This window comes from Struthio camelus, chromosome 19 (assembly GCF_040807025.1).
Source record: "Struthio camelus isolate bStrCam1 chromosome 19, bStrCam1.hap1, whole genome shotgun sequence".
NCBI lineage: Eukaryota > Metazoa > Chordata > Aves > Struthioniformes > Struthionidae > Struthio > Struthio camelus.
Window position 1 is genome coordinate 4,237,006 of NC_090960.1, and position 22,705 is coordinate 4,259,710.

General features: G+C 45.8%; 2 protein-coding genes across 13 annotated transcripts in view; one reads left to right on the forward strand and one right to left on the reverse strand.

Moving 5' to 3' along the window:
- CACNG1 (calcium voltage-gated channel auxiliary subunit gamma 1) lies at nt 1-21,679 on the forward strand. The gene is made up of 4 exons (XM_009679060.2): nt 1-510; nt 8,019-8,093; nt 10,247-10,384; nt 10,663-21,679. The coding sequence occupies exons 1-4, from the start codon at nt 270-272 to the stop codon at nt 10,887-10,889; spliced, it is 681 nt and encodes a 226-aa protein (XP_009677355.2). The 5' UTR covers nt 1-269; the 3' UTR covers nt 10,890-21,679.
- Nucleotides 19,302-22,705, reverse strand: part of HELZ (helicase with zinc finger) — a 100,033-nt gene continuing 96,629 nt past the window's right edge. For all 12 annotated transcript variants that reach the window (XM_068913741.1, XM_068913740.1, XM_068913750.1 and 9 more), the window contains one exon: nt 19,302-22,035. In XM_068913741.1, coding sequence (XP_068769842.1) covers nt 21,704-22,035 — 332 coding nt within the window. In that variant the 3' untranslated portion in view covers nt 19,302-21,703. The remainder of the gene's footprint in view (nt 22,036-22,705) is intronic.

The window sequence follows — 22,705 nt, forward strand, 5'->3', positions numbered from 1 at the left end:
GGGCGACCGCCAGCCAAAGCCGAGCCCGCCGGCCGCAGCCGCGCGCCCCCCGCCGCTGACGCCTCCCAGCAGCTGCCCCGGCGGCCGCCGCGCCACCTGCTCGTCCCCCCCCCCCCAACCCCTCCTCCCCTCCAAACGCGGCAACGCTGACGTTTGAAGACGCTCGGACGCGCCGGGGGGGCGTCGGGAGATCAGCGGCCCGGCGGCTCCACGCCAGCGGGCCCGGCCAGAGGCCGGCTGGCTCGCGCCCGCCCGCCGCGCCGAGCAGCATGGACGAGAGCAAACCCCTGAAGATCCGGCTGACTTTCTCCGTCATCCTGGTCGGCGTCTCGCTCCTCTTCGCCGCCGTAGTGACTGACCACTGGGCCGTGCTGAGCCCCAAGGTGGAGGAGTACAACGCCACCTGCGAAGCGGCTCATTTCGGGCTATGGCGGCTCTGCACAAAGCGGATTTACGTGCAAGAGCGAGGCGCCGGGGAGAAGGGCTGCGGGCCCATAAGCCTGCCGGGAGGTACGTGACGGCGCTCGTTCCCCAGCCGCGCACAAACCGCACGAGAGAAAGCGTCAGCGGTGACTCCAGGCGGTGTTTAGGAGGTTACGGCACACGGCAGGAACAAAATACGGTGTCTCTTCCCCCCCCCACCCACCCCGGCTCTTAATCTGACAGGGCGCTGCACGCTGCTTCGCTTTCGTATCACCCTGCAAACGCCGCTCGCTCTCATTTCTCGTGCTGTGCATGTGCGCCGCCGCGTTGCCTTGCCCATGTATTTTTAACCATATTTTAAGCCGTCGGTCCCCTGCGCGGCAAAGGGAGCGGCGGGTAATCAGGGAAAAGGATCGGACACGGTGGAAATCACGGACTGGATGGAGGATATCGTGCCGACATCTGCCCAGGGTCCCACGGCACGCGGGCAAACCCACGCCACCTCCGACGAGCGTCGGCGGAGGGAGGATTTGCAGGACTGGGCCACCCTGTGTGGCTGAAGCAGGAGGGTTTCCTGCTTCAGCTGGCTATGAAGGAACAGCTTGTTCATGACAGTTATTAAGTTATCCACGGGCTATTTCAATAACAGTCATTGCTTGGGGCTGCGAGCAGGGCTGCGGTTTGCCAGCTTCCAAAAAAAGGCTGCAAACGGAGTTAGAAATGATTTGTCACTGCCTTCCTGAGCCTCCTTACCTTGCAGCGAAGGAAAGCCCGGGCTCTGCAGCTGAAAGCAGCCTAATCGGATGCATTTCTTCATTGCAAGGTATTCCACCGAAATCAATAGGAAGGGTGGCAGAGGAGCGATCCTAGCTGGTTTCCAGGAAGACCCTTACATTCCCGTGGTAAAAGGAGCTCGTTATATGTTTGCTGATTGCAAAGTCAGCAACATTCACGCAGCGTGTACTAATATACCCTAGCCGTGACTGAACTACGCTGCTTTTTGGGAAGGCTGATAGGGAACTGGCTTCTTTCCAGAACAGAAATAACAGGATTGCCTTCACGTTAGCCTCGCTGTTTGAAATGAAATATGTATGTTAACACATATTTGAAGAGTTCTTATGAAAATCTTGCTGCCTGTGTTTAGTGTATATTCTCTATGTTACTGCAATTCTTTATCTGTTTGGCAGAATTATTTATTCTGAAGCGAGGAGCTAGCCCGCAGCATTCAGATCTGCCTCTAGCCAAATTTGGGAGCGCGTGATCTGGAAACTTAACGTCTCTCGTGTAGGCGCTTACATATTCCTCGCTGTAGGCTTTGCTTTGCACGTGGACAAAAACTCACACAAAAGGAAAATAATAGAAATTGGTTGATAAATGCAAAATTGCACCAACTGCTGGATAAATATAAAACTCATAAATATCCAGCTGTCTCTGGAAAGCAGATTCACAGGCAGGGCAGCCCGAAAGGGGCTACTATCTTTGACAGACATCAGCATGTGCTTGCACAGACGTTGAATCATGTCCCCGCGCTGCCTTTCTAATGGGCGCAGTAAAGGAACGGGTAATTGTGGAGCTACCGAACCGAGCCCTCCACGGGCAGCTCGGCCACACCATGGGCAGCTTGTCCGGCTGGTGTGCTTTTGTGGTGTTGAAAGATAGTCTAGAATTTGGCTGAAGTCCTGGGTCAAAATAAGCTTCTGAGGTTTCCAGCAGCCTTCACCTTATGAATTACATCCTCACCTCTTATAAAATAAGAATTAAAGCCCTCATTTTACTTACACAGAGGACATGGCATGGTGAGGTGACCAAGAGCCCAGCCACCGAGGACGGCAGGCTGCTGCCACGCTGCCTTTGCAGGTCTCTCCTTAGGTTGATTTCCCAGTTTCGGAAAGATGTCAGCAGAGAATCACTGCGCTTGTGAAGCCTGCGAATGACCAAATGTGGCGTAAAAGAGCGCATAGGTGGAAATCAGTTTTCCTGAAAATCATGAGACATAATCAGACATTACTGCTGTCGGTGGAAAAGAAACATAAGAATTTATCACTGTATTAATAACCATTTACTAGTCACTCTTAGGAGGAAATGGATGGCACTATTAATATTATTTATTAGTTTTTGAGCTTAGCGCAGTGCAAAATGTGGAAGATGACTTGGCTCATAATCTACAAAACAGGCCTGTGATTTAAGCAAAGATGTTTAAAATTTAACAACACTCTTCAGAGGATGTTGACAAATTGGAAAAGGGTTTGGCATGCTGCTGTGAGGAATAAAAATATCAGGGAGGTGACAGTTAAAACTTGGCAGATTCAGATTAATGTAGGGACATTTTAAACTGTGATCGATGGACCATTGGAGCCATTTACTAAAAGGTGTGACAGAGACCTCTGTCACTGCCAACCTTTAACTCCAACATAGGTGTCATCCTAAAAAGCATGCTCTTGTGCAACTGCAAGTTGGGTAGCACGAGTGATGCTCTATAGCCTGTGTCTGCCACAAGCAGGTTAAATCATTCCTGTTAAATATATGCATCTGAATTCAGGCAGCTGGAGTCTGACAGGAAAATAACTAGAGCAAATGAGTTAACCAAAAGGGTGTCACATTCCCATCCGTACAAGAGACTCACCCTGCAAGACTACTATGAAGTTAAACTATTCGGAGCTACCATCTCCAAAACTCAATGATGTGTTTCAGAGCCCCTCCTCTGGCTTCCCCCAGCTTTGATAGCCAGGTGGAAACCCAGGGTCTAGCATCCACCATCACTTAGTCCTCACCTTAACCCTCAACACCTCCTCTAACCATGGCAGCAGGTCCTGTCCCCCATACTTAACACAAATGACAATCTCAGATTAAAAGCATCCCTCATCCAGATCTTCCTAACCTTCCAGCATGCCACAGATACCCCAACGCTATCATCCTTCTCGGGTTCAAGAGCAAACCTGACTCCAACCCCTACTCCATGCTGATCAGTGATGGCTGCCACCCCTTAAACTCTGCATGCCCCAAACATCTGCTTCTCTACCCTTCCTTCCTCCAGGAGGACTCCACATTGTGGCACTCAGAGGCTCAACCTCAGAGGCTCTTGTGTTACAGCTTCATCTTGTGGCTGCCCTCAGGCTCCCCATGGCTCTGCGTGGCAGGAGGGATTGGCTCTGCGGAAACAGAGGAAAGAAGAGTTAGCCCATTTCCCCACGCACAGAAGTCATCCAGGAGTCGTGGATGTGAAGGGAAGGGGCCAGGAGTGGTGTAAGCAAAGGTGACCAGGAAGGGGAGGGCAGTGTGTGATGAACCACGCTAGTCCTCTGAGTTCACACCTGCCCCTCAGGACTTCAGAGCCCCTGGACTGGGCAAGTCAGTGCAGTAGGTGACATCATGATAGATATTATGCAATTAGCAGTGGAGAGAAACCAAGATTGCCACAAAGTTTTCATCCATTATAAATCTCATTTTAAATCCTATCCATTATGTAAATGTGGTGTGACACAAATGGGCTTTTCTCTAATTCGTGATGACCCCCAGAGGGACTGAAGTCCCTCAGTTCTCTTGAATAATAGGGGACTTTGTTGATACAGATATTCCCAGCTTAGCAGAGCACCAAAGTGTCTTTAAACTGAAAACAGTATACCACTTCACCCCCCAAAAAAATGGTTTTGTTCTCCCACAATAACTGTATTTACCAATACGAATACCTTCCCAAAGCTAACTCACTTGTGTGATAACCCCATTTATCATACCTTTCAAGAGCTTATGCTTTAAGCCACAACATGCAGAACCAGCCTCTTTTCCCGAAGATGAGTCCCTTTCTGAAAGAGGCTTCCCAGCACTCCCCAGCTGCTGACTCTGCTTGGGCAGGAGGGGGGACTCCCTTGGCTCAGCCAAGCAAGGGGAGACTTTGGAAAAGCACCTGCTTGAAGACAAGGGCTCCTTAGCATGAGGATAACACAAATAACCATTTCCTTTTTTGCCTTTTTGCCTGTATTCTAGTTTAAAAGCAAGTACCACTGAAAAATACATCAAGGTGTGTGCTAATTTCAGACCCTTTGCCATCTTCAGGAAAGAAACAGATCCTATGCTGAACTACACAACGTCCTGTAAATCTGATTTTTTTAATGACTTATGCGTCATATTTTATTGCTGGGCAATACTCTCGCGGTGCCCATGTTTGTGGGTCACTCTAGCTATTCAAAACAGAAGCAGGAATGGTCCCCTCCACCATGCATGATTTTATGATGTTTCTAATCCCATCAGCGGAGACTCTCTGCCTCCCTGCTCATCCATCGAAGCGTTGCGCTGACCCACACTGAGCCAGCTGCTCTCAAACCAGGGCAGTGTTATCCACTATTTATCTGTCACATACATAAGTTATCCATCTGCCATCTACACAAAACTGTGAAAGTCACACCATAGCTGGACGTGTTTGACCGCTGGTTTTGTACAGTCAGCACCCTCAGGAATTCCTTTCAGTTCACGCTTTTCTCTTCATAGAATAAATTAGAAGCCAAACACGAATTCAAGATGAAGTGTGTCGGCTTCATCCTGTCTCCCTACCCTTTAGCACAGGAGTGAAAGGACCCCTGAACTAGCCTCCTATCACCAGCAGTGATTTTCAGCCTCAGCCACCAGCAGGTTGTTGGCAAAGGTCCGCAGCTGCCCAAGCCCTGCTTGCTCAGGGACACGTTGCTCTCTTGGGCTCATCGTTTGCAGTTTTAGTCGCAGATGTTTGAGGTCAAACATGTTTGCCCCAGTCATTTGCAGGGATAATAAAGAACCGGTCAGGAGATGCCAGAGCTGAACAACCATTAACCTAGTCTCAGACACAGGAGAAGCTGGAAACGTGACACAAGTCATCTTATGAAAATAAATAGATAACAATGCCTCGGAGGAATCTTTCACTAATGGGCCCCAAAATGCTGCTTTAGAATGTCTGTCTCCTTGGAGAGAGAAAATAAATCCTCCTTGAATCAGTAACTCTAAAATCTGCCATTTATGTGACAGGAGAAACAAAAGAACCCAAATGGTATCTTGTTGCCTCTAGAAATTAAGTGCTGTAAATTTTCCAAGAAGGAACCAGTTCCCCAGAGGTTCCTCTGTTCACAGCCGTTAATGGCCAGCCACTCTCGTGTGGTGGGCCCAAGAGGTGCCACAGCAGTTACAGAAATGTATTATGTTTTCCCTGGGCACAAAAAAGGCAGTGGACCCTACGCAGTCTCTGTGCACTAGGGACACTTGCTCAGACTTTGCCCCATGGCAGCAAACTTGCACTGCAGCAGCACATCCCAGCCTGGACACCACACAGGAGTGTAATGTGGAGCATACTCCGTCCCCCAGACTTATTCCCAAAGATTCGTGGAAGTTCACTAACTCCATTTGTTAACGGACAACTAACGGACAACGGAGATGCTGATGTTAACAAAGCGGCCACCAACAGTCATTGTATTTCATGCAGTCTTGGCAAGTTTCCCCTGTGTCCTGCAAGCTGAAGCACAGGGTGCAGAAAGAGAGGCGCTGAACATGTCCTCTCAAGCGTCTGCTCGGGAGAATAGCTCAATCAGAGCGCTGGCGCTGCTGGCGGCACCTCAATGATTGCACAATTCCAGCCAAATTCTTGGCAAGCAATTGTTCTCTCAGCTCTGCACCCCCTTCAAACCTTCAATTAAATAGGTTATAAATAGGGAGAACATGCTCCCTCCAAAAACAACTGCTGCCAAAACTTAAAGTCAATAGGTCCTCAGCAGACCCTTCCCCATCCTGCTCCGACACTTCAGCAGGAGGCTGAAAGCAGTGTCTTGTTCTGGATGCGCAGTGATGCGTTTCACAGCGCGGCTGAGGATGAATCCCACACCAGGCACACAGGCTAGCGGGCCCTTCTGCACGTCAGCACCCAGGGCCTGGCCACCCTGTCATACCATGTCTTGCAAAACAGACTGAGCCCCATACATTGATTGTTTTGTTCCTGCCCTGTCTCTCTTCAGAAAGAAAGTGCAGAGTCAAATGCCTCTCGAGCATGGAGAACCATTTTTCTTCTAATTTCCAGCCTCGAGACTTTCCTGATCACAGTTTATAACTGTTTGTTCTTGTATCCCTATCCAACTTAAATAGTATTTCTCCTGCCTGCTGTTTATTTCCACTCACAACTCCCATGTATTTATTAACAGTAACCACATGCCCTAGCATGCTTAATTTCACTGTGCTGAGGATTAAACAGCACCATGCACAAGCCGTGTCTTTGAGAGACTCGGCTAGAAACTTCCCTCCACTCATTATTGCCCTGCCCACGATCATGATCTTATTCAGCTTACAACCCCTCTACAAACATCCTGCTTATCTGGCAGCAAGCTCACATAAAGTCCAGACAGAGGAACTCCATTAAGCTCCCACTATCTAACTCTGCTATCTTATCAAATTAAGTTAATAGACTGGCCTGATGGGAGCAAACTTTGGTAAAACCAGGTTGCACGAAATCCTATCTGCCCTTGACTTGTGCGGCTTTAATTGGCCTTTCCTTCCTTTTACAACCTTTGTTTGCAGCTTCAGATAGCTAGTGTCAGGCATCTGATAGTCAGGAGAAGAAAAAAAAAAAAAAAAGCCTGGATCCTCCCTATCGTAGGAAAATGTCATGGGCTTTGTTGCGTTGCCGCAGTCTCTCACCCGATGACCCCCAGCGCAGTGACCCTAGGAAGCCTCCACGCAGCAAACTTTCCTGGGCTGCTACTTCCCTCCCAGTCACTGCTGCAGTGAGGGACAGGAGAAGGAGAAGGGAAGATCAGGGAGGGAGAAGACAGACAAGGACATGCAATCCTCCCTTTTTGGAGCCCAGGCTCGCCACAGGTGATCCTTGTATGGCTGATGGGGTGATGCCCATACAGAGCAGTTGGCAGAGGCAGCTGCAAAGGCGAGTGAACTGAGATGCTAACTCAGCTGTGGGCATGGGGAGTCTTATTACCAGGAAATACAGTCACGGAGTAACGGCCAAAGACAGAATGAGAAAAATTATCTGTAATTCATGCTTGAAATAGAAGTGCAATCGGTGTGCCAAGCTCTCGGAGGGAGCAGCCTCCAAAAGGTAGCAGAGGTGGCTTCAGCCTCGCCTGCGCTACCAGAGCCGATAGCCTGCCATGCAAATCCGACTCATCTGCTCCCAAACACAGCAGATTCAACTCAGATTTCTCAGTGTCACCATCCCCTCCACTCCCTTGGCAAGTTGGGATACAGCTAAGCCAGCGTGACTGACACAACATGTCAAGCAAAGTTGAAACATTAGAGGAAGTCATCGAACTGGCAGTTTGTCCCCATATCTCCCTTTTGTGGGAAAGTTCTGCAAGAGGAAGGCTTGGGAAGCACAACTTTCAGGCCTGTTAATGCACTCCCTCAACTGTTTTGCTAGATCAAGGCGTAAATCCCTGAGGTAGGTCCCACACTGCTTCCTTTAGTCTTAAAAGGAGAGTTTGCTGGATGTCTGCAGCAGAACTGAGATCCCATTAGCATGTATCTTAAAAGCATTTTAAGTTTGACACATCAATAAGAAAGCAAAGTTAATTTTACTGCATTTTATCAGAAGTTCCTAAGCTATTAAAATTAAATTTCTCTTTGTTCTTCAGAAAGCAACTGTTCCTACTTTAAGCACTTCACTCCAGGAGAAAGCTCAGAGATATTTGAAGTAACCACCCAGAAAGGTAAGAAAGGAGCCTGAAAAACATTCTCCTAACACTGCATGAACTGGGTGCACAGAAGGTCTAATGTAAGCGGGTCCCCAGAATGAGGGTTCAATCCTGCTTCCACTGAAAACAGTAAGGGAATTTCAACCAGTTATAATGTCAGCTGGGATAAATGTAAAAAAGGCTCTGAACGAGGTCCAGTACCAACTTCCTGGGAAGAATAATTTTTATATATGAGTTGCCTCCACTCTTAAGTGTGACCTTACTCAAAGTTGTCCCACAAATATGTAAGAATGTCAATACACATCAAAACTGAAAAAGTCTTTTCATCATGAAAAACGACATTTACAACATTGGCATCATCTTCTACACTCTAAGCCTTTACCCTCGAAGGAAGAGGACATTTAATAAAAATCTAAATAAATCAATCATACCCCAAGCAGGGTCTTGACGCTGAAAAGAAGTACAGATACTCTATGAAGACCATTAGGAACTTTGTGCAGGATATTGATTTTACAAGAAAGTCACGTAAAAACCTGAGTGATCAGTGGAAGGAGGGAAGCGAGATCCTGTGAAGACGCTTACAGACAGTGTTTACACAGCGTGGCTCTTGAAAACTGTCTTTCACAGACAAATTATTCATTTCTAATCAGTCCCTGCTAAAGCCGAATACTTTTCAGTGCTAATTTAATGTGTCCTCTCTTCCTTGCCTTCTCGTTGAGGACAAATTCCTCTATAGTTTGCCACACAACATATTTTAGTGTGGAGTAAATGAACTGACAATGACATTACACATATTAAACAATCTGCTCTGCTTCCAGTGGAAATAAAAACGCTGGAAACGCCTGCAGCGCAGGTTTTCTAAAGAAGTAATTGCCCAAGGCGGGACAGTTTGTGAATTTTAAATGGGTAGAAGAGCATATGTCTGAGCTACCGGCTTTTGTTTATTTATATAGTATTAGATCCATCCATCTGACCTTAAAAATGCATCCAGTCCTTTCCTGGCCATTTCAGAAGAATTTTGGAAAGAATTTCTTTTCTTTGAAGTAAAAGAGAAAGCCCAAGCTATAGCGAAAGATTTTTATATTGAAACTAACTCTCTCAGGCAGTTCTAACACACAGTTAAGGAAACCAAAAAGGAAAAACATTAAGAAAATTATAATAAAATAGTAGTATGAAAGCAAAGAGAACAAAGAGTAATATGCTGATCCCTTTCACAGAAATAGCCACATTTTGATGGGAGCTAATTAGTATCAGGCAAAAAGATTCTTCATGATTTTGCCTGGAAGATATTTTTTTTTAATGGCTTGAAAGGCAAATACCATCAGGCGCTGTGATGTTCACGCATGGCTACACGTGTTAAATATTAAACTAATCTGAAAACGAATGCAATATGTAAATGAAGGTCTGGATTATTCAATTAGCAATTCTCCCCCACCATTCAGACATTGAACTGAGCTTTGCTGAGTGAGTTGTCTAGTGCAGACCCTAGCAGGCTTATCGAAAAAGAGGGCATTTAATGGACGTTTTAATCCTCTGCCCTTCAGAAGCTGTGTTTTCACAGAACTGGAAAGCATTGTTTTGCAGGAAAAAAAAGAGGCTATGCGAACACTTCACCTCTGGCCTCCCTCCTGCTTGGCCTGGTTTGGCGCTCAGGTTTGGAGCCCGATGGCGCTGGCAACTGTCCTTCTGTATCGGCACAACGTTGGCACCGCGCAGCAGGCCTCGCTGAGGTCCTGTAGTACAGAGCTAGAAGGAAAATAGCATAGAGCTGTCTGTTTACTTTGAGAGAAGCGTGTGGACTGATGGGAGCAATGAGAGCGCGGAGTGCAGTAACCCCACCAATAACATCTTCGCAGCAGGGCTGAGCTGACTCCAGCCCAGCGCTTCAGCAGACCAATGCAGGCGCCATTTGCTCCTTCAGTAAGTGCCCAGAAAAAGATTCCCCCTCTTCCTCTTTCTGCTTTTACACCCTTTAAATTCAAAAGATACGTGGCCAATACTCACCGCAGCTTTTTATCTGAGAGAAACACTTGATTTTGAAGCCTTCCTCCCGCTGCAGCAATGAGAGGCTACCTCGGTCTGACTGACCTTCTGCGATAGCTGACAGGAGCACGCTCAAAACGTGCAGACGTTTACTTTCTTTTTTGGTCTTTGTTTTGCTTTGGCAGAATACAGCATTTCAGCTGCAGCCATTGCCATCTTCAGCGTTGGCTTTGCAATCATCGGAACAATCTGCGTCCTCTTATCCTTCGGGAAAAAGAGGGACTATCTGCTGAAGCCAGCTTCCATGTTCTACACCTTTGCAGGTAGGAGGGTTAGAGCTGAAATATTTGCGTTTAGTTCACGGGAAAATGTAGAGAAACAAGGCTGCAGGTCTTCCTAGAAGATAATAATCAACTTACATGGCCTGAACTATAGCAGAGATCAGAGCAGTCGTTATTGTTGGTTCCTCAAATATTAAAGTCAGTGACTCACCTGTGAAGCTCACTGCCATTTTTCTATGCAAAAAGGCAGATAAGGTGGTTAATTAAGGATGGAAAATTGACAGCGGGTTGTTCAACCCACTGCTCTCATCTTCCTTCAGGTCTCTGCATCATCATCTCTGTCGAAGTCATGAGACAATCTGTGAAAAGGATGATTGACAGTGAGGATACAGTCTGGATTGAGTACAGTTACTCCTGGTCTTTTGCCTGTGCCTGTGCCTCCTTCGTCCTGCTCTTCAGCTGTGGAATCATCCTTCTTCTGATCGCCTTGCCTCGCTTCCCCCAGAACCCCTGGGAGACCTGTATGGATGCAGAACCAGAGCACTAATGTTCCCATCGCCCACACTCGCTTAAAAAGCCAGAAAGTGTTTGGAAAAAGTATATATTTTTTAAAATGTCTGGATACCACTATACCTTGTGCACTGCCACTCCATTAACTAAGTCATTACTGAGCCAAGGGATGTTCAATTACAATTATTGTTTTCTTTCAGTTTTCTAAGAAAGGAGAAAAAGCATTAGGAACAAGAAGGCAGGTCAGCGGTAGACGTCATCCTGCTCTACTGCACCTTGTACTTCCCCCCGCTCCAAGCTGAGGGACGTGATCTGCAGTTTGGGGCTGCACTGTGCCGATGCAGTCAAGGGCGAAACCCTTGTGTGAGCGAGCACATGCTGCAGAGAGGACAGCGTTTTCAGGGAGAAGATATACAGCGTAGTTAGGCTTGAGAGCAGATGGGTGAGGGATATTGAGCTTTATTCTGGGCTTGGTCAGAGAGACTCAGTGAGAAACTCTAGCTCCTTGGTGAGTCCATTTCCCCCTTTGTACCGTACTCCCGTACCTCTTAGAGAAGTTCTGCTTCAGCAGTCTGGAATAAGTTGGAGATCCTTGCGCTGTTCTATTGTTCAGTGTTAAAATAAAAGCAGACTTTGCCTAGCCTTGGGATAAAAATTTTACCTACAAATTTACACCTTGCAGTTCTATTCTTTTGAATTAAGCACACCAAAAAAAAAAAAAAATCCTGTTCTGCTTAAACTTTGCTAGCAAAGCCAAGAAGTACTGACCGTTAATGATATTGTCTTTTAATAAAAACCATAACCCGCCAGGAGCATGATTTTCTGCAAAATGATTTTGATGGATGAATCACATGGCCCATCAAATTCTGCCAGACCCAGTATTACGGTGTAATTCTGGATGGTATTTACTGTACGTAGTTCTCATTTGTTCCTCGGGAAGGAACTCCTTACAGAGCACGCTGCCTTGCTCACCGCATACGTACATAGAAGTGCACACAAGGAAAAACTCTCCAAGGCAGCTGCCAAGAAGGAAAGTGCTTAGATTGAAACGCTCAGGAGACTCAGCCACAGAAATACTACCAAAAAGGCTTTGCTGGTTACGCTCTTTTTCCTCGGCTCACCGCAGGAGATGCCCGAGGTGTCGCCACGCGCGTTTGCTGCCTCGCAGGGAGCAGCACTGTCCCGCGGGCTCCCCGCACCTCGCGTCCGACACCGGCCCGTGGCGCTGAGCCCTTGGCGCAGCCAGGATCCCACTCAGCAGCGGGAGGGCGGCCTCTCTAGCCCTCCTTGTAACCGGCGAGAAAAAACGGGGGGACAAAAAAAGCAACCCAGGAAATAACAAGACACTCAGGTTGCTCACGCGATTATCACTCTCTTTCTCAGCGGTTCCCATTGCCAAAGGGGAGAGTCGCGCGAGCTGCCACAGAAGGGAGGTGCTGGATGGAAAGTTTTCTCACTCCAACCTGTGTATTTTGTTGTTGTTTTACGGTTCATTTTTTAGAATTCTTTCAGCATTTTTGCAAATTTTTTCCAAGTAGGAAAAAATCTTCCTTTTACATTTCATTTTTTTTCCACTAGGTAATGTAAAAAACAGGAGAAAGGAAGCAGAAGCGTTCTTTCCCTCATTGACTAACATCAAGAATTCACAACTTTAAAGCCAAAAGACAACAGAATTCAGAATAGAAAAATTCTGATCGTTTTGAAGAAACCTGAAATTGTGACATTTTGCTGTTCAAACTTGTAAAGGAACTAAGGAGCGTTATTTTGCTAGCGACCGCAGCATGCAGAACGAAGGCCTGTCGTTGGCCCTGCCGTGCCTGGACTGAGCCTTTGTGCAGCTGAATCCCAGCAGCATCCAGCTGGAGCTCTGGCTGCAGAAAACCAGATCCTCAAGCGTGTGTCTCAGTTTTCCCATCAGTAAAGTGGTAGCGAGAAAACAGGGCTTTTGTGCAGTTGCATTAATATTTTTCAAGCTCTTTGAAGTTGAAAAGCACTACAAATAACATGTATAATGTAAAGTTTTGGGATAAAGCATTCATTGGTGCTCAGATCTGAGCACAAATGAGGGAATTCTGCCTACATCTCTCATAACGAGAGACAACTGGAAGTCTTCAAGTTGTCACTGAACCATTCTGAAATGCCAAATGGTTTTGAAATCTTATTTTTGGATATAGAGCTGACGTTCCTAATTTACATTTTCATTGTGTGAGGAAAACAGAGGTTAGTTTCTAGGGAGATCCTTTACATGCTACAACAGAAAAGAAAGTTCGCACGACTCCTGCAGCGCCTGACCCCAGCCTGGGATACCCAAACACGCGCAGGACGTCAGACTAATCTGAGCGGGAGGCGTAAAGGCATCCCCAGCTCAGCTGCCACCAGCAAAATGACCTTACCTGGGACACGCGACGGGTTGAGATAACGTAGGTTTGGGTGTGCAGGTTGGAGCCTCATCCAACCCCACCCCAGCAAGGGATGACTCCGCCTGGGCAACACGAACACGGGATGAGCCGACGGAGGCCCTGGCTTGCAGCACTGGTGGGACCTCCCATGCCCCTGGGAAAGTCTTTTGTCCACTCGCTTTTCCATGTACCAGCTGCTTCTTGCAATGCTGCTTCAGCAAAAACAAAAGCCGTTTCTGGGTTGTTTCTTACCCTGACAGGCCAGTTTGTTGCCCTGCCAAGAAACTGTTTACTCCCATTAGTGATTTGGCCAATTACGTTTGATATTCGTTAGCAAGAAGAATATATTTTAGATAAAGGGCGCACGGAGGGCCTCGCCTTACCAGCGCGTGCCCCCCTGCTTGTGCCAGGGCACCCCACACCTCACCCCAGCGAGGGCAGTGCAGAGCTGCCACCGAGTAACGGGGTTTTGGCCTGGATCCAGAGGCTTTATGGCTTCTCCGTGCTCACTTTACTCGCGTGTAGGAGAAAATACACCGCTTAAGGCAGCGAGGCCTTGGACCCACCGACTGTAACTCAGACAGCTGGGCTCGATGCCGTCCCAAAGCTCATGAACTCAGTATGCCTTATTTTCTGTCTGCTGTAAGTTAAGAGGCTTTCTTGATCAGTCACTGTTTCAGCATGCTTCCTGCGAGACCGAGAAGCATGCGTATGACTTCATTTTCCTTTTCCAGATATTAATAAATGCTGCTGAGGGACTCGTCCATTAAATCTGTCATTGGTATTCACAGGGGGAAAGCCACCGCTCCTCCAGCGGGATTGTTCTGCCATATCCAAATCTCTCTGCCAGGGAGCTGAGAACGGGTTTCAAGGAAGTTAATAACAGGAATCGGCCTTTATACTTGGGAAAGAAGAATATAAGGTCTGGAGGGGGCAAAAAAGGCGTAACCAGTCCGAGTGAGTTTTCACTCTCTCAACTGAGCGAGCGGCAGGGAACGGCCACCGATACCGCTGGGAAGGTGGCACCAAGACGCTCTCCGTCGCGGTGCGCCGCGAGCAAGGTGCCCTCGTGCTTCGACCGCGACGCAGCGGCGTCAGACCGCGGTTGCTGAAGCCTGCCCGCCGCACTGAAAAGCCAAGCGCTAAATCACGGTGCAAGAGAAGATGTTAAGATGCTTTTATGTTTATGTAGGAACAAGGTCTGCTGTTAGGCACGAGTCACGGAGAGAATCTGTTTCCTTTATTTTTAAAAGCTATGTTGTGTGAATTTAATGTGCGGAAAGGTGCCAGACTAACAAACAGCCCTGAGGAACAAAATCGCCTGCTTAGCAAGCAGCGAGCTAAACCCTCCCAACAGCATTTATCTGCGAAGCGCTCCTACAGCGCTACCAGTGGCCCCCGAGCTGTTCTCCCGTCTCCGGCTCAGCCGGGCTCCCGGCAGCCAGGGAGCACGCGCGGACGGCGGTCTGCAGCGACCCAGCGGGGCACTCAGCGCCTCGGTACAAAACCCTACTTGTCCTGCAGTTCAACGCACGCGACGCTCCGGTGCTTGACCCCCCAGGCACGTGGTAGTTATAAGGAGTGAGGTATGCTTACGTGGATACTTACGTAGTTCCTCCTTTCTTTTTTTGGTTGACCCCTTTCTGCTCCAGCACTTCCTGGTGCTCTTCAGCTCCTTCTGCCCTCTGACCAGCTGGGGCAGTTATTTCCAGCAGGTCCCACGGACCCCAGGACCGCTTCCCTGCCACAGGACCCGCTGCAAGGGGGCAGCTGCCCTCGCGGGCTCGGCAGCCCTCGAGCCCACAGCCCCCACAAGAGGTCACCCGCGGAAAGCGAGCGCGGCTCTCGGTGCTGCCAGCTCCAGGCAGGGCCTCGGACATCAACGCCGACACCTTGGGCCTGATCCAGCAGCCTACGGTCGAACATTTACTTGCCAGGAACTTGACCAATGGGCACAAACTGTTTTATAAAACAAACCTCATTTTAAGCCTCATTTAAAATAAATTTCAGGCTTCCACGGTGGGCCAGGGCCACTTTGAATGTTATGTATTTTTATAAACTGCAATACTGGAACATTAGGCTGCGCTGGACCATAAACTGCCCTCTTGGCAACGGGATCTGGCTTATACGAACCCACTCAAGTTATTTACCCTTTCCATTATCACCAAGGGGAAAGAAAAGAGCTTTGTGTCTTGGTTTTGACTGAAGTACGGGGATGAGATTGTTCTTGGTTTGTCGTACTTAATAGATGTTCTGCCTCCGAAGCAGCTAATGAATATAAATTCAAGCCTTACAGGCATCACATAGCCACATGCCGTCTCGAGGTACAAAGCGAGCTGTTCTTCCGTTTTCTGCAAAGAAATGCTGAGAAAGGCATAAACGCTGACTTCTGGCCTCGTTTCTTTTTAATGAATTTGAACACGAGGTTCTGGTTCAGAACAGGACTTTTTTTCCCCTTTTTGCAGGGCAGAGCATGGCGGGTTGAATCCCAGGGCGCTGCTTCAGTTTTGTGCCCCCTATTACAAGCCTCACTGAGAAGCCAGCGATGACTTTACAGCAGGTCTCTCGTGAGCATATTTGCCCTTCAGGAGAGAGAAAATCTCACAGAAAATGGACTGACATCTTCTAACTAGTCTTGGATAATTCAGATCTCAGAGTGCTTTCTGTAATTTATCAGAAGCATAGATATAACCCTAATTAAGTAAAAACTTTTCAACCTTTCTCAGCTGAAGTTGCCACAAACCCAAAATCCAACTGATGCTTCCATTGCATTCGCTGAAGATCTTTTTACTTCTCCTGAATGAAAGAAAAGACCGTAGAATGATTCAATCCTCACTCCCTGACACAACCAACAAAAAGATACTGGAGCAAATACCCTACACCAAGAGGAACAGCCCCTATTTCACGTCAAGGAACACGATGTGCAATGTTTTATAAGTGCCGTAGATCATCACCATCCAGCTTGACAAGCTGACTGTCTGCAGTTTTTCTAGGAAAACTAGAAACTTAAAAACTAACTATAAAAATGAAATGAGTTGAATGATGATATGGGCAGAGCATAAAGGATCATAGGCTTCCTGCTTTGGAAATGTTCAATTACATTTGACCTTACTCTAAAATTTCTGCCCAAACACACTTACTTATTATTATAGATATTATACAAGTAGCAAAAGCGCTGCTTATAGCAGCTATCTCTGCATAAAACATAGGAGAACTCAAGAAATCTGGGAACAAAACATTAATTAATCAAAGTAGCGAACAGTACGCAGAGGGTTGGCAAGGTCAGGTTCCACTGGAAGCATTCACATACCGCTAAGAAAGGGTCAGTAATGCCACAGTCCATAAAATTAAACAAAGCAGAACAATATATATTAGATGTCAACTTTCAGGAGAAAATATGGACGAAAGGGCTTTGGTTCTAACTTAGCCTGCTTTATGCATAAGTTATTTATTATTTGTTTTGTGGAAAAAATTAAGGACCCTACTGGAATAGAGAATCTAAGCCTGATAAAGGGTAAAGATTGATACTAGACAGCACAGGGAGGGAAACTGTCCCAAAGACATGCTTTTTGTTAAGATGAGCTTGACACTGTGAACACATCCGAGAACCCCGAGCTAAGCAAGGTTGTCTTTCCTTTCAGCACGACCCCTGGGGGGTCGCATGCCACCTCACCATGCTTGCTGGTATCAAACGGGTTTCTTCGTGGGTTTTGGTAGTTTCTGCAATTCATTTATAAGGTTTTTCCCCTACTTTTCCTCAGACAAATGAGGCTGCAATGATGTGATGACGTTAAACACAACTCATTTGAAATGCAAAGTCATCCCTATAGGATCAAATTCTGCCAAGCCTGGTCACATCAAAATAGCACCCTTCTCTGCAAGGAAGGGATGTTCAGAGCAAGGAACAACTCACCCTTACAGAACGGCAGGTGGCAAAATCTGACAAAAAGCTCAGTGAAAAAAGGAAGAAAAATGGACATAAGCTGGAGCTATGGAAACCTGCTGAAGAGGCAGGATGGTAAAAAGCTTGTCCAGCCCTGGGAGCAAACACCCAGAGCTCTTTTTCACATGAAGGCCGGTGCACAAGAGCTTCGTGGAAGCGACCAGCAACCCGCTCTAGGACTCCATGGAGCTTTCAGCTACAGCATGGAAAAACGGAGTTTAGTAACCGTTGTTTTAGGAGCTAGAAGAAGCCACCCTTGTAACATTACCGGTATAGTTAAGAGCTTCCCTCCAGGAATAATAAAAACAAGAGCTTACTGGGCAATGAACCCACGGGGTCACCATTAGGCACTCTTGCCCACAGAGAAAAGGTGAGATCATCAGTGCCGGGCTGCTGCCCGGCTTGCTGAGGCCCGGCGTTCAGCTGAGGTCTCCTCACCACGCACCGGGAGCCTGCAACCATCTTCTGCTCCATGCAGGAGCAAGCACCATTCGGTGACAACTACTCAGCACTCTGAGCAACTAATGCCAGAAGTAATCTGCTGACATAACTTCCTCGGTAAGTCCCCTTTGGAAAAATCTCTGTATTTCCTGTTCTTACCAAAAGGAAAAGCAAGGCTTAAGCTTTTAAACTTCAAAACACATCACAAGCACTGCACCTAAGTCTCCCAAAGACGTGGGGGACTGGCACGCAATGCAAGAGCATACGGTAGCTCAAAAACTAATGAAGTGAGACAGGAAGACACCAAGAAGGCTCTGGCGGAGCCTAACCCGCCGCCGAACGCTTTTCAGCGATGTGTGGATGGCTGCAGGCACGAAAGGCAAGAGGAAACAGGGCAAGGTGCAGACAAGCACGTGCACGTCCAGCACCACAGAGAAACTCACCCTAGGCAGCATGTGAAAGTACCGTATCTTCAAAACGGCACAACTGCTATTTCAGAACCAGCCTCCGAGCGATCCCTGCCCTCACGCAGGCGAGCAGGGTTTCTTCGTTTCTTTTTCGGACACAGTTAAGACCAAGTTTGAAAACTCACAGTGCTGTAAGAATTCAATCTTCAAATAGAGAGAGGAAAATCTACCAACCATATCCATTACGAAACTTTTCAAAGGGTGGGAGGTCTATTTTAAGTACAAAAATATATATATATTTAGTTCAAATAATTTATTTCAAATCTCTCTCTCAATTCTACATTAGCTCCTAACGTAACGACAACTTCCCATGAGACAACCATATTTTCCTCATGAAAAAGTGAAATTAAAGAGAATAAAATCAGAACTTATTTTTGATACTAAATACAAACTTTCTAATTATAGGTCTGGACTACCTAGTCATTTAAAGTTCTCAAACACAATAGGCGTTTACTCCTGAACAGGGGGCATGGCGGAGATTTTTTGTTTGTTTGTTTGTTTTTAAAGTTTAAAGTGTGGTATTTTAGCTATTAAAAAGTCAAGGAGCCAAATACTCAACTGGTGAAAATGCCCAAGCCTCCGTTCATTTCCTCCGAGTTGAGACAATTTACACAAACTGAGACTCCAAGCTCATAATTTTAAATTTTCACCGTAAATGCAGCAGCTCCGTATATACAGTGGAGCCTGAGCCAGCACCCACTGGAGCCATCTGCAAGGTTTAACTTCATTTCAATAAAAGTCTGATGAGGCCCTAAAAGAGTTTACAGTACAGCTTTTTTCAGGCAGCAATGACGCCAATACAAGTTCGGCAATTTGCTTTAAAAAGAAGATTCCACTCAGGGCTATATACATGACAAATATGGGCCAGACAAGACATTTTAAAACAAATAATCTTTCGGAAAAAATATTAGCCTCAAGAAATGATAGTGATTCATCCTAAACACTTCCAAAGTTGATATTTAGCAGCTATCCACCATATCCTCCCCAAACTCTTGGGTGAGAGCACTTATGAAAATTTATAACCAAAACCTGTGGGGATTTTTATAAAGTTATATAACTGAAAATGTAAGTTCGGAGAAAAAAAAGCCACTTTTTCCATAACGTTACCCCAAAGATAAAATGCCAGTGTAAGACAGTAAGAATAAAGTGTGGTGAGGTGTGACCATCTTCCCCTTAACTAATTCACAGATAGCAGTAAATTAACAAGTGATGTTTATTAGTTTAATATTCAAATATGGTGAACAGAATCAAAAAGACTGCTCCATATAAATGAGTGATTTTGAAACCCCTGAAATTACAATGCCAACTCGGCGAGGTGAAGTGCATTTGAACCCTGCCTAGCCTGGTGTCACAGCCTTGCCCGTCTCACCCAGGACTCGACGCCGACCACCACGGTCAGGCACACAGGTTCTGCTCGGGGAGCGCCCGGGCCAGCCGCTCCGCTGTGGAAAACTGCCCCGCCGAAATAAAAGGACCGAGGCTAACATACACCGAGCACATGTCTGGCCCTTGCAAATAAATTTTCCCCTGGACCTATTTCCGCAGCCCTCAGCTCCGCAAAATCCCACTCAAGTTAACAGGGGTTTTGCTTGATTGCAGGTTGCAGAATTTGGCCTTTGCTCACTTTGGGTCCTCTAGATGTGATGCCGTATGCTGAAGTGCTAAGCAGTAACTGGCAGGGCCTTTCCCCTCCCCCAGCATCTCTCGTTTGGTTTAAACCTTAGGAAATAAATTAACCAGTTATGCATCTTTTTCTTCACAGCAAAAAATAATAATAATAATAATAACTGTTTTTCAGATAAGTTTCTGAACCATGAACCAGCAAAGATTTATAATAAAAAATGTATATGGAAACTTCTGCAGTGTACTGAGTTTAAATCAACCTTATTATGTAAAGACCCTTACCTTACAACATGAAGCCAAATACAGAAAAAATGATTGTAACCAGAGCAAAAATCTGATTGAATACAGCAGCAGCCACTGCGCATCAGTAAGGTACCCCGTGGACAGCTGTGCAGACCTGAAATCACCCTACACAGCTCTAATATTTTAATTCTTGTCTGTAATAAATGGAGGAACACTGTAAATATACCCGGCCTAGGCCCAGTAAAAATTAAATATTTCCCAGATTTAAAGTTATCTCTTCAAGTGTAAAAGGAGGACTACTTATCTGGAGACACTATACAAAAACCCCTTCTCTATCTCCCCAGCTGCAAAAGTACGAACAGCGTGCAAGAGCAGAGTTCTTTACGCACAACATTTATCTTCTGAGTTTTCAGTTACACTTGTTTCTTTAACTTTCACATACCCATAGAATTTTTTTTAGCAGGTACTTCTGAAGGACCAGGTTGGGGGAGAGCTTAGCAGAACTCATATACTTAAACAACCTGAAAGCCATTATCCCACAAAGATTTAGATGAATTTGGATACAGCTTTGACAAACATTAAATCTCTTCTTTAATGATGTTCCTCAAACAAAACAGTTAGCAAAATATCTGAATTTCCTTGTATAATGTCACATTTTAATGTAAACATCAAATAATGTACCAAAAGTTTTACCGGAGGAAAAAAAAAAAATTAAAGCGGCACAATCCTTTATACCACTGGAAAAGGGGGGAGGAAAAAGCCAGATTACAAACATTTACACATGCATAGTGAAAAAAAAAATTAAACAAACAAAAAAGTATTTTACTAAATTCACGCAATTTTTTTAAAATAGTTATTAAATCTACTAAGCACCAACATACCTAAAAATTTATTTTCAGCTTCATGATTCATTTAAAAAACCTATCAAATTAACTTTTCAAACAAGCTTATATTACTAGCTTGTCCAAAAATAAAATGTAGAGTTTTTTTTTTTTTTAAAGTATACCAATACTTTTTATCTGAATGTTTCCAAACAATGGCATAGGTGTCTGCAAAGAATGCCTTTACTTTACCCTACAGTGGATGGAAAATACAATACCACATCATACAGAATCTAAAACTATAAAAGTCTGAGAATGCAGCATCCCTTCACAAAAAAGCTGATAAAACTGAAAGTATTTAGAAGATGCTGCACCTTTATTAAAAAAAATTAAATGAATTTAAGCAGAAATAACATACATTTTTACATTAACTGGCCATTTCTGGTACAGAAACCCAGCATAGTATGCTAATGTTATTGAATAAATGTAAATGCTACTTACAATCTTTTTAAATACAATTTAGACAAACTTTTTTTCTTTTTTTCCTCTTTTTTTCCTTTTTTTTCTCCCCTTTTTTTTTTTTTTTTTTTTTTTTTTTTTTTTAAGTTGCACAGGTAACCTCTCAGCTGCTAGTTTAATGCAACACAGCGGTAACATTACAAAAATTAAAAAATAATGTGTGTGTGTTTTCCTACAGAAAAGCTTCCAAAAATCCGACCCACATCAAAAAATGCAAAACAATGGAATATAATTAAAAAAAAAATTAGTTGCAAGTCTAGCAGCAAAGCAATTAAGTGAGGATATATTTACTAATATAAACAAAGGGAATATTTGCAACTACAGGTGAAGCCCCAACTATCTTAGATCTACCGACACAAATAAAAATTAAATTCTCTCTAAAAAAAATAATCTGGTTATTTAAAATAGGAGTAAAAGCCATTGCTACCTGATGAACTACCTAGGCTAAGTTCCTGAAACAAAGACAAAGGGTCGCTATTCTTTTTTGTCTGCTCAGGAGGGGGTTTGGGCTTTGGCGGAGCCCGCAGAGCACTTGCGTAGGACATGACGGGCTTGCTCCCGCCGGCGGGCTGCTGGCTGCTGCTGTTGGACTCGACGATCTGCTTGTTGGGCATGAGAGGTGGGAACTGGCCGAGATGCTGCAGCACGCTGTAGTTGAAGGAATTAGAGAGCTGGATGTTTTCAGCCTTCAGGTGTTCCTCGGGGGCTTTGACCGTCTTCGGCGGAGCTGGGAAAGGAGTAAACAGAGTTTGTCTGAGTGAGCGGCTCTGACGTAGGAAATATGTTTTTAATAATCACAAAGCAAGTACTGGGGGATACTGAAAAATATAAAGATCACAACAGTACTTCAAAATGGCAAGAGACTAGAATAATTTCAAGATACTAGCTCTTTCCAGGATCCCTTAAAATGCCACCAAAACCTGGTGCTCGTGCAACAGAAGTGAATGAACCAGCAGAGACGAACGCGAGGGATCCCAGGAGGGTGCCTAGGGAGCTCGCACTCCTTTCTGACCCATACCAACAGGCTGAAAACCGCGAGCACAGGCTCTGATCGCCTCCAAACGCAGATACCCACATGCGGAGGGATCAACCAGGAAGGAGTAAACAGAACTTCAATGCATAAACTGCAGGGGCAGAAGGAAACATCCTACTTCGCCCCACTGCCCCCCCCCCCCCCCCCCCCCCCCATTGCAGAACCAAAACCTCCTACGCCAGACTTGTCGTCTGTGTTTAACAGACACCTAACGTTGCCGAAAGCTCCCAGCAGTAGCAAGCCAACTACCTCTCCTGGTAACCTTCCCCCTGCAGCAGTTTTCTGTGTTTAATCACTCCCGATCCTAGGAAACCTTTTCCTAAGTTATCTAGCTTCATTTCCCAACTACTGGATGTTGTATTGT

Bases quoted from the DNA above. Each gene is read 5' to 3' on its own strand.
- CACNG1 (XM_009679060.2), top strand. From the start codon at position 270: ATGGACGAGAGCAAACCCCTGAAGATCCGGCTGACTTTCTCCGTCATC. The intron at 511-8,018 runs GTACGTGACGGC...TTTGTTCTTCAG, and splicing joins GCCCATAAGCCTGCCGGGAG to AAAGCAACTGTTCCTACTTT. The intron at 8,094-10,246 runs GTAAGAAAGGAG...TTGCTTTGGCAG, and splicing joins TGAAGTAACCACCCAGAAAG to AATACAGCATTTCAGCTGCA.